Genomic DNA, 12,101 nt, shown 5'->3' with positions numbered 1-12,101 from the left:
AAGGTTGAAGATGAGGCTGAGGATGAAGGTTTTGGGTTCACACCAGTAACTAAGTGTATTTAGTTTACTGAGCAGGCAAGCACTTGCCACTGGTTACTGCATGTAGACTGCAGTCTTCCCGTGTTTCTGTGCTTGCAAATCTGTATTGTGACTGCTTGATGGGCACATCTCAAAGAAATCGGCCTCTGAATTTTTTGCAGCAGCTTAGTCTAGTTCCTTTTCTCACCTTTCAAAGGTGCTGAGCTGTGAAAGGTAGTAAGGATACTGCTTTCTCCAGCTGCAACCAACTAAATTCGTAGGGAGGCTTCAGTGAGCTGCCAAATCTGCAAAAAAAAAAAGTGACTTTAAATATTCAAGGTAGTCAGATGCTACATTAGACCTAGATACCATGAAAAAACTTTTTTTTTTTTTACAATACTGTAAACCCGTTGCGGGCACCTATAGGGTGGGAAAGTGAAGATGCAGAAGAAAAGCACATTGCTATAGGAAGCACAATTACAGCTTTCTCTGAAAAGTCTCTACTGAATTGGTGTCATGAAATACATGGAGATCAAGTTTATTAAGTCCAGCAATGGAGGAAGAAATACTTAAAGCGGTCAACTCTAGGTGTGTATGGCATACTGGCAAATGCGTGGTTAGTGTGGGGAGATATTCTGCCTGGACTTAATTGCTGGTTTGAATGAATCGGGTAATCCCTGTGCAGATAGCGAACACCATAAGTGATATCACATATGTGAAGTGCAGTGGTTCAAGAACTCCTGAAAAGGAAGTCTAAAGAGAAGAAAATTTGGTCTAATGTGAAATAAAGCCTGCTAGAGCACTGGTGTAAGTAAGGTAAGACCACTTAGGAAATAAATTCCTCTGCAGTGTGTATGAAAGTTCTACTTAAGAGGCTGCCAAAGGCAAATGCTAAAACATGCCTCATCGGTAGTTTATTTCTTCAGCACTCTGTGTTGTTCTTGTAGTAAAGTGAATTATATGATCAAATATCGGTTGAATTTTAGACATTCTACTGCTAACTAGTTAAGTTGAACTTCTAGCCCTGGTGACTGCATTCTAGTAGGTGTAGAATCTGAACTCTCTCAATACTGATGTTTTGGTGTGCATCTCAAAACTCCAGGTCATGAAAATTTATTGGAAGTCCTCCTCTTGGGCATTTTTTCTCATAGCCCAGGGGAAGTCTTGAGGTATTAAGTTTCGTTATTAGTTAACTGCCAATCTGTTTACACTAGCATCAGACATTTCATTGTATTAAAGCTGCTGCATGCAGCTTTTAAACTTCATGAATTCTTTGATATATAGGTGTATTAGTCATCGGAACTTCTAAAGAATCTGTACAGACACTGTTTGCTACTGCATGCAAAAAGATTAAGCATGCTGCATGTCTACCTAGTTCCAGGTTGCTCTGCCTTGCAGTTCAGGTGTGGTGATGGGCGATGCATTGACATTAGCAGAAAGTGCGATGGGAGAGTAGACTGCCCTGACTTCTCTGACGAAGCTAACTGTGGTATGTACTAATGTACTTTGCATGTGTAAAGTATTCTTCCAAAAAATAAGCAGTACATGAGTATACTAGTTCACTGTTTTGAATTGAATGTGACTGAAATCAGGCAACGCCTTTAAAGAAAAACATCTGCATGAGTATTATGTTAAAATGTAGCATAGTTCCAGCTCCTAACTTCAACTGGTATTTTCTGGCTGCATTTAGTGCAATGTGGAGGGAAATGGTGGTGGGTATTTCTATTCAGTTCTGCTATTTCTATATAAACTAGCTAAATGCAACTCTTGCTTCCACTGCTGCACATACATATACAGATTTCTCACAGTAGTGTTTCAAAGTGGACAACACAAGTTTCTATTGACTGCCCAGTGGAATTTAAGTTTTTCTTTTAGCTGTGTTCAGCAGCTGTAGTGCATATCAATGTGACCATGATAGTGCAGCATAGCAAATTTATAATTCATTGACTCGCTTCTTAATATTTTTAGCCCTTGCTACAACCAGCAATGAAAAGCTATGCTAGGCTAGTTTAGAGTGCCTCCCCACTGGCTCCTAATTACAAGGACCCTGGTGCTGTCTATGCCTGAAGTGCATGATGCTTCACTGCTCATATTTCATTCTGATAAAAAGTTCAGCTTTTTAATATCATGACAGCGAACTGCCACGTTTCCTATGAAAACAAGTGGCATACATATGCGTATTAGCTGTTTGCATAAATAATTTTTCCTTACTTATATAAATAACCTTCCCTTACTTAGTGTCTGATGCTTGTCGGTCTGATGAGTTCAAGTGCAAATCTGGCGAATGCATAAGGCTCTCTGGAAAGTGCAACCATCGAAGGGATTGTGCTGACGGAAGTGATGAAGAAAATTGTAAGTAAAAAGGTCCTTTTCTATAGGAGGCCACAGGAATTGCACATTCAGCAAGAATTGATAATTTTTGCTATTTCTTGTGTGCTTGCAGGCTGCACAGCTGATGAATTCCAGTGCAGGACTGGAGAATGCATTGCGAAAAGCCACAGGTGTGATGGCCAGTACAAGTGCAGGGATGGGTCGGATGAACTAGAGTGTAGTAAGTGCCTCTGTCCATTTTTTACCACATTGTTTGTTCTCTGCTTTTGAGCAAGCTAGTGTCTCCCATGTTCCTGCATCATAACAATAACATTTACACCTGTGAGCAAAATGTACAAAGTGCAGATAGTGTAGTCTACAGTTCCCATGGGCATGTGCTGCTGGTTATGTTGTCATGCTACCCGCCATGGTTGCTTGATGGCTATGGTATTGGGCTGCTAAGCACAAGGTTGCGCGATCAAATTTCGGCAACGGCAGTGGCATTTCGATGAGGGCAAAATGCGAAAACACTCATGTACTTTATTTATTTATTCAGAATACCCCTAAAGGCCCTCTCGCAGGAGGGTATGACATAGGGGGGGGGGGGGGTGCAGTAACGCATATAGATGTAATAAATGAGTAATAAGTTGAAAACAAAATTGGGAACTCATAAACAATAATCACGAAAGATAATACAAGACCAATGAGATTATTGTGCTAGTAATAATAATCAGAAGTGTACAAAAAGAGAATACGTATCACAAACACACGGAAAATGGAGGGTAATCTGGGTCATAGAAAGCACTCAGACCATTAATGTATAAGAAAGCAGTAAACGAAACACATAAACTAAAAAGAAAAAGGTCTACTTACATTTAGGTGCACATTAAAGAACCCCAGGTGGTCCAAATTTCTAGATACCCACTATGGCATGCCTCATAATCAGATTGTGGTTTTGGCACATAAAACCCTACAATTTAATTAAAATGTTAATGTTGTCATGCTGCTGGGTGTGTGCTATCATTATCACGCTGTCAACACACAATCGTCGTCATCCCATCGTCATATTGTAACATAGCAGAGTGTGGGTGTAGGCCGGTTGGTGATTCATAATTCGGGAAGTTACCACAATGAACACACGAGATTTGAAAAAAAGGGACATGAAGTGTCACATTCATTCCGTCGTTCCATCATAATCATGTTTTCAGCATTCAGTCACGATTGTTACTCCATTGTTATGCTATCATTCTCATAGTATTCCTCGTGCATTCATTGTCATACCGTTGTCATGATGTGATCGTGGTCATTCTTGCTTTGTAATCCGATTCTTGTCATACTGTCGTTGTCAAGCTGTCATCATCAAATAGTCGTTTTCATACGGTCAGCATCACACCGTCGCCCTCACATCATTGTCACGCTGTTGTTGTTATACTACTCTCATAATTTCAGAATCTTCATCCCATTGTCATCATGCTGTCATCATGCAATCTTCAGCTGTACCGTTGTATGATTAGGAAGCTGGCGAGTGATCTAGCATCGCCGAGGAGCATAACAGTTTAAATGAGAAGGCTTTAAGACATATTTAACACTGAAATGGCATGGAAGAAGCAGGACCTTCAGACCCCCAAGCGCCCGCCATGGTTGTGTATTGGCTATGGCATTGCACTATTAATCCAGAGGGCATGGGATCGAATCTCAGCCGCGACAGCCACATTTCAATGGGGGTAAAATGCAAACATGCCCATGTACCGTGCATTGGGTGCACGTTAAAGAACCCCAAGTGGTCAAAATTAATCCGGCATCCCTCACTACAGCGTGCCTCATTGTCATAATGTGGTTTTGGCACATTTTGAGGTCCCCCAAGAGGTTTGGCACACTCAAGATTGGGAGTGAAGACACCAGCCCACACTTCAGCTTCAACATTCGCTTTATGCACTCATGACCATCCTGCCATTTTTCTTTTTTTAAATGCTAAAATTATGTACTCACCAGGATTTATCTTAGTATTGGAGCCATGTGTCTTACATTAAGTGTTGAAAGGACTTGTTGCAATTTGACCTCATTTTATTGTGCACTCCTTAAAAGCTGCTTAAGATTGCATATCATTGGATCAATTGCTCCTTTACTCATTCGATGTTTCTGCTTCTGTAAAAAAGTCTGATGGCAGTACTAAACCTGTGTCTGCATTTTTACTTGTGCTTAAAATTGTGGAAAAACACTGCTCACATGACCCCCAGCACTATTCTTTTTACTTTGAGATATTTCTAGTGCACACAATATTCGCATTCGTAGAACCAGTGTGGAATTTGGTTATTCACTGTTCCTGTTGCTCTTGCCATAATTTTCTGCTAACCATTATTGGCTTTGTGTAGATGCACCTTTTTGCTGCCCTATTCTCTCAACTTCGGGGTTCTAAATGCTTCTGTTCTTTCTTGCATGCTGCAGGGGGATGTGGTCACAGTGAGTTTGGATGTGGTGATGGGAAGTGTGTGGAGGATTTGCTCAGATGTGACGGTTACTATGACTGTGAGGACTTTTCTGATGAGCAGAACTGTGGTACTGATCAAATTTGTCTCATCACTACTCAAGCATGAGGGTTTTAAGTGCACTGAAAAGAAGTGCAAAACTTGCTCAGTTTCTTCAATTACACATTGCAATGCATGATTTAAAACAACATACTGGTTAGGCATCATACACATAGTTCAGCTTGAAATTGAAACATTAGAAGCATTCCACAAAACAGTTTGCAGCCTTAAAACTTCATGCATTATCCGGAGCAAGCAATGACACAAAGCAAAACAATTACTTGATAGTCAATACATCAATATTCTAACTACTGTTGCGCAGTAAAAATGACAGGCACCTAATTGTGATGCCAAACCCGTGACTACAAGCTCACAAATTTAATATGCACAATACGAGTAACTTCTGCATGCCATCTTCATTTCATTTGCTGTTTAATGTTGTCTTTTCTTACCTCTTCCCTGCTGTCTGTCTGCCTTATAGAATCTCACCTCTGCAGGCCGTCACAATTCCGATGTCAATCAGGACTCTGCATAAACAGAGATGAATATTGTGATGGAGTGCCTCACTGTCCTGATCGATCTGATGAGCTTAACTGCTGTAGGTTTATCCTGCTTACTGCTTGCCTCTGTATGTGCTGAAATTGCTTAGGTTAACTGTCATGTTTTATTGCTATTACTTTTTGTCTGTACGTCCAATTACCTACACCTCCTATACTTGAGGTGTCTGAGCAGAATACTGTTTGTAGAATTTGAGCTGTAGTTCTGTAGATTTGAGCAGCATGTTGCTATTTGTCCCTGTCTATCCTCTTGCCCTGTATCTTTCCCATGGTCGCAGGACAGTTCAGATGTTCAGTAGAAAGTGACATTCAAGATTCCCGCAGCCTTCCTTTCCTTTTTCCTTTTCTTTCTTAAATATGATAGACTGCTACTACTAGTACTACTTCAATTACGAATGTTGATTCAGATCTTTTACATAGAAATGCTGGCTGTTATTATTTGAACAAATATAGGCCTGTATTTTTTCATTTATGGTGTACATTATAACCCTGTGTCAAAGGGAAACTGAGCGCAAATGCTGAGCTTCCAAGATTCAAGGAAATGACTTTTTGGGGGGGGAGGGGGATCATAACTAATGCTGCTGCTGCTCTGTGCTAGGTGACTATAGCCTCGGCCTTGATCATTCCGCACCAGCTATCATTTCATTGAATGTTTACTGTTAATGGCTGTTCTCTCTGGTGGGCCAACTTCTAAGACATACGAGCAAGATATAGTAATGACCCCTTTTCCATGATTCAGTCAATCTTATTGCAGTCGTCAATGCACGGTGACATTTCAAGGAGTAATGGGCAAGTGCTGCTCAGATAGGAAAGCAGGAAGGAACCATTCGTTAATGTTGCTTTGGTGTAATCTTCTGTTTGTTCCTTACAGCACACAATTTTTTTTCCTGTGACAGTAATTTTTATTATCTGCATTATATATTTTTTTCAGGGACATGCCAGCCTGGACAGTATGTATGCGCTAATGCTCACTGCATTGAACGATCTCAGCGCTGTGATGGTCGTTTTGACTGCTCTGACTTTTCTGATGAAGCAGACTGTGGTAAGAATTTATCATTATTAAAGTGGCTTATCCTGATACCTGAGGCACTTTAGATTAGCTTGCATTCATATTATTTTAAACCTTTACAGCTCCTGATGCTGGCGTGAACATCAAGGTCTACCCAGAACGGCAGACAATTAGACAAGGTATGATACATGAATCCTGCTAAATCTATAACTGAAAGCACTTATACTGGGTGTACTGGATAAGGGTATCTCTGTAGACATTGAATGCTTGCATGTTGAAATCGGGCCTCCTGTTTGACCTATCAACACCTAATTTTTTGGACTTCCTAGAGGCTGCGAAAACGTCTGAAAAATCGGGCAGTCGGAAAAAACGGATGTATGCCTTTTACTGCTCTCACGGGCTCAAATCGCCGCATGCACGTCTGAAATAGCTATGAAGGCCTGGCAGTACACATATTGTGGTAGTGACTGTGACACAGTAGCAAAACTGTAAATGGCGAAACTAAACCTTTATTGGGCAAACTTGTGCCTTCAAGAGCAAGTTACACTTGAAACACAACGATAGCGGAGAACACAGTTGGAAATCGTCCGAAATCTGATCAGCGGGTCAAGTGCGTCGGCTTTTATACGTGAGTCGTCAAAGGTTCCAGAGTGATCGCTGGGACCCGCGTGTCTTCCACAAAGTTTTACACTATTCGCGTCACGCATACATGCAATCAGATTACACAAGGCTTGGTGACACAGTGGATGGAACCATCGATAACATTCCAGAAGCTTGCGATACATGCAGGCGCGTCCTGTGCTGTACGATAACATTTGTTAGGCGGTAAAATGTGGTCGCCCAATAAAGATCAAGTACAAGTGACAGTATAACTAAATAAGGCGTATCGTTGGTCGTACTGTGATAGGTGACGGCGGGTGCACGCGTGTATATTACGAGGAAGCTTTAGCTCGGGTGCTCCTATCTAACTACATGTAAAAGGAGAATTCGTTTTTCTCGGCAACCACTGCACCAAATTTGATGAGGTTTGTTGCATTTAAAAGAAAAACTTAAGATCTAGTGGCTGTTAATTTCAAAATTTCGATTTAGGTTGTCAATGTTTTATTAAAAAAATTGGCAGAAAACGAAAATTTTCAGGAAACGAAACTATGAAGTCTACAACCCTGTAACTCAGCAATGAAAAATAACCCAATTCTGTGAACTGCATCTAATAGTACATCTAAAGCGGACAAAATTGATATGTTACACATTAATGCCAAAAATTTAATAATATGGAAATACAGCTTTTGCGGAACCCTTGTACACAACGTAACAAATTCACGTAAGATGTAAATTGACATCAAATTTTTCCGCTTTAAATGATGTAATGGATGCTATTTACAGAACCGCGATATGTTTTTGATGCAGAGTTATTAATTTATAAACTTCGTGCGTCTATGTTTCTCAAACTTTCAAATTCTTGAAAATCCTTTTCATAAAATTCACGCCCTAAATAGAAATTCTGCTACCAGCAGTCACTAGAATGTAACTTTATCTCTCAAATACAACAAATTTCATTAAAATCGGTTCAGGGGTTATTTCAGAAAAGCGGTTTCGCGTTTTACATGTATTTGAACAGTCTGCGTCGGAGTTGGGCCCGAGGTAAAGCTTCCTCTTAAAGGGACACTAAAGCGAAGCAATAAATTGGTTTAGACTAATGAAGCATTGTTTCAGAACCTTGCAGGCAGTCATTTCAAAATAACGGCTTGGTTATTAGGTGAGAAAATGAAGGTCGAAGTATCAGTATTTGAATTTCGCGCCGGAACCCCGACGACGGTACGTCAGTGTTGTCAGATTACAAAGTATGTTTTCGCATTTGGGCCGCATTGGCTGTGTAAAGGTTCCTGAAACTTGCCATGTTTAATATTTGGTTCCCTTAAAACACAATGTAATCAATCTGTAGCACTACAAAATTAAGTGGGCCCTAGAAGATGCCATCAAAATACATGACGTCACAGCGACCAGGTGCGGGAATTTCAAGGAGGCGTGGACACCTGTCGTTCGTTATTGCGCTTTTTCTGTCTTACCAAGCGTCTCATCGTAAGAAGAGTGGTGTTTTTGGTGTTGAAGAAAGGTAATTTACTGATGCACAGGAAATCATTTTTCTCTTTAGTGTCCCTTTAAAGGGGTGGAGACACCAAATTTTGAGGCTATAAAAAGTCTGTTGTAGGCTGCTTCTGTATGCGAGGACACCCACAACAAGGTATTGTACGCTGCAAAGATTTCAAAATAATTTTAATTCAGCTCCAACAAGTCATTAAAAGCTCCCTCTCGTGGTCGAGACCCATCGCTAGCGCGGTTGTTATGACGTCACAGCGGAGGAACGAAAATATTGACGTCATAACACACTAGCACAAAAACGTGACGTATGATGAGTAGCGATGAAATGCCGATTACGGAGCCTGCTGAACCGAGCGACTGAGCATAGCCTCCACTATGACCGAGCTGCAAGCATATAGAAATCATTTCTTAATGCAAAGAAGGGGTAAGGCGTGCAGACACAGACACAAGAGGAGAGAAGTGTACAACACGAATGCCCCACGGCGGCCCGCGAATGGCAAACGGCGTGCGGCAAGTAGCCGGCCGGAAGGAATAAGAAGGAAGAAGAAACATGTGCTTGCTGCGGTAAAGCTAGGGAAACGACGGAGCATATTTTATTAGAATGTGAAGACGTCTATCCAGCGGTTGATTTAGGCACCACTGGCCTCCTTGAAGCCCTTGGGTTCAGCGGGAGTAGTGGTAAAGCAAACAGGTCCGCAATAGACATCAGTAAGAGGCGATTGGAGGATTGGTGGAAGAAAAGTAGGGAAACGACAAAAGACGGAGACGTACAAAAGCACAGTTCGCAATAGGGTATCAGAAAATTTGGACGTAGTAGTTCATAGTGTTTTTTTTCCATTGGTGAACCTAGGTAGGATATTAGGCAGCATAGTAGCAAGAGCGTGGTGGCGCAAGCCACCGCCCCGTTCCAAAGGGGACGCTCATAACATCCATCCATCCATCCATCCGATGGTCAGTGCGCACCGGTGCGGTTGATAGAGGATGAAAGTGCGCACCAAGGCGCCCCGGTGGGCACCGGTGTGGGTAATCGAGGACGCTATAACAGACGCCCGCGCATATAACGCGCCGGCGGATGCATTCAGCCGCCGCTGCCACATCCGCCAGAAATTGAAAAGGCAACGAGCGCCGCCTCACGGAATTTATGCTGAACTAACTTCAACTAAGGGAACCGTCGCTAAAATGTGAAAGCGAGCAACGCGGCGGGCATCTAGTAAAGGAGGCATTGCTCTCACAAGGCGCAATATTTTCTTACCGTTGTTGATCCTCTTCGCAATAATTGTAATAATCGCGACATGCACTTCGAGTCGCCAGTTTACCTCTGCTGGCGGAGCACGCGTATGCGCGAGCAGACGACGCAGCATAGTTTTACGTCACTATTATTTGTGACCCACGTGACCAAGCCGTGTTGCGTTTCCTCTCCTACGACGTCATAGCATCACCCGGAACCCAGAAACTGAAACCGAAATCGCTCGGTATAATAATGCTATCACTAAATTATTTATCGGGTATATATGAATTCCGCGGTGTGTATCGTGCTTCCTGAAGCAGTATGCAGCGCTTGCATCGAAGAACGCATGAACGAAAATTTTCATGTCTCCACCCCTTTAAGGCATACAACCGTCCCGTCACAATTACCCATTCCCAGTTTTGGTATGCTTCACCCACGGTGTTCTTCCATCGTGGCTTCACCGCAGCACTTTGTGTACGCTTCACTGCGTAACATTCCTGTATCGAGGCGAAGCTGACTATCGAGAACCGCTATTATACAGCCCGCCGTACTTTTCGAACTTCCAAGTCATTGGCGAGAAATACAAAGGCGGAGCCGGCGCCATTGCTAACAGCGGCGAATTGTTTCAATGAAATACGCGGCACCTATAAACTAGTTTTGAATACATAATTACTTTTGCGAATACATTACTCTGTTTTGGGAGCTCACTCTGTACCTTGGGTTTACGAGTGGCATTGAAGAAATACAACACTTTACTGTATACATCTTGTTTCCCATTTCTACCAGCTTGCGGTCAGACATGGGAACAAAGGCACATGTTATTTCTTCACATTGCTAAAAAACGGTTTCTTATTTTCACATTAATTCAAAAATGAACACATTGCATTAGAATAGGCACAAGAATGGGAGCATACATTTATGGCACTGCAACCATTTATGATTGACTTAACTTCAATTGCTACTGTGCACTTCGTTTCTCATCATAACACTTATTCAGACCCTTGATGTAGAAATGCATTCATGTGACGACTTAAAAACCGATCAACTTCATGGTTAATACCTTGCAATGTTCACCCCAACCAACACCACCAATGCTGCTCCTGTTGATGACTGCCAACATATCCGTAATGCTGTCTCGATGTAGCTAACTCTTGCTAAAGCAGCCAGTGAAAATGTCTTCAAGATCACTTATAAACACAAAGCTTCAGTGAAGGGTAGAGAAGACCAGTGAAGTCGGTAGGTTTCATGAAAACAGCAGCAATTAAGCACTTTCCATCTGAAGCAGGCAGCAAAAGCTGGTTCATGCATTCACTGCACTTTTTTTTCAGTACACACTTCTTTGTTACAAAGCCTGCCACATAATAAGTAAGTCTTGAGTCACTACTCTATATAATGTATGGGTGGTCCAGTACAGTCAGAGGTGCTATCAAGCGAATCTTTGACGCCTTCAATATCTCCCTCGTCAAGCAAGAAGTCACTCAACTGCTCCTGCTTGTTCAAACTAGCAGTTTGGTCTTCAACAGTCAAAAGCGAGCTTACAACTTCCTCTTGAACGTTAGGTCCAAGGACAATCTTGGCAAGATTGTAACAGCTAAGGCAATTAATGGCAATTAACGCCGCTTTGCGGAGCCAGTCTTTTGTGTCAAATATATAGCCAGGTTGGGCAAAATTGCCAGAACCGCATTAGGGGCAAGCGTTGGCGTTCCCCTTGGCATTCGAACTTCAACACCATTGATGGTATGCACGTAGTCTCTCGCAATAAAATGCCGATCAAGGTGCTTGCACACAGCGCAATTGCGGTCAAGCGGCTTGTCAAGCCAATGGAGGTTGCGCTCCCATAGAAGTCGTCGTTCTTAGTCTTTCAGGGCTTTAAAAAGAGAACTTACAACTTTGGTGCACACGCGCATATCCAGTTGTACAACCTGGTGCGTAACAATGGTTTAGACGCTGCTCTTTTAGTCGTTTCATGAGGTTAAACAAACTCACAACACGAAAAAATTCGCACCGGCCGTGCCGCAGAGCAAACTAATGGGAAGAGTGGGTGATGACAGCGCCGCCACTACTTTTGCCACGAGCGGAGACAGGGGCAAGCAAGGGGAGCGTGCTTCGGTCGTGCCACTTGAACGCGTTGGAGGCGCAAATGAATGCTAGACTTCAGGCTTTCGAAGAGCAATTCACAGCTGCTCTCGACGCAGCCCTCTGCGAAATCCCGTGCCTTATAGCGGCACATACCTCAATCTACTCCTGCTACCCGACGGAGAGGCACAGTCAAGCACCTCGTCCGTCAAAATATTAAGGAGAGCAGAATCAATCTTCCGTGCGAGGAGAAAGAATCGGTCCGGGAGGACTGATTC

The 12,101-nt window shown here is 42.5% G+C and overlaps 1 protein-coding gene across 1 annotated transcript in view; it reads left to right on the top strand.

The window, feature by feature from the left end:
- The window catches only part of trol (terribly reduced optic lobes), a 591,503-nt gene that overhangs the window by 346,501 nt on the left and 232,901 nt on the right, over positions 1–12,101 (top strand). Inside the window, exons 30-34 of the mRNA XM_055065643.2 lie at positions 1,394–1,507; positions 2,257–2,370; positions 2,462–2,569; positions 6,342–6,452; positions 6,542–6,598. Coding sequence (XP_054921618.1) covers positions 1,394–1,507; positions 2,257–2,370; positions 2,462–2,569; positions 6,342–6,452; positions 6,542–6,598 — 504 coding nt within the window. The remainder of the gene's footprint in view (positions 1–1,393; positions 1,508–2,256; positions 2,371–2,461; positions 2,570–6,341; positions 6,453–6,541; positions 6,599–12,101) is intronic.

This window comes from Dermacentor andersoni, chromosome 3, assembly GCF_023375885.2.
Source record: "Dermacentor andersoni chromosome 3, qqDerAnde1_hic_scaffold, whole genome shotgun sequence".
In the NCBI taxonomy this organism is placed as follows: domain Eukaryota; kingdom Metazoa; phylum Arthropoda; class Arachnida; order Ixodida; family Ixodidae; genus Dermacentor; species Dermacentor andersoni.
The sequence above is the reverse complement of the archived record's forward strand: the minus strand, read 5'-3'. Positions and strand labels throughout refer to the sequence as shown.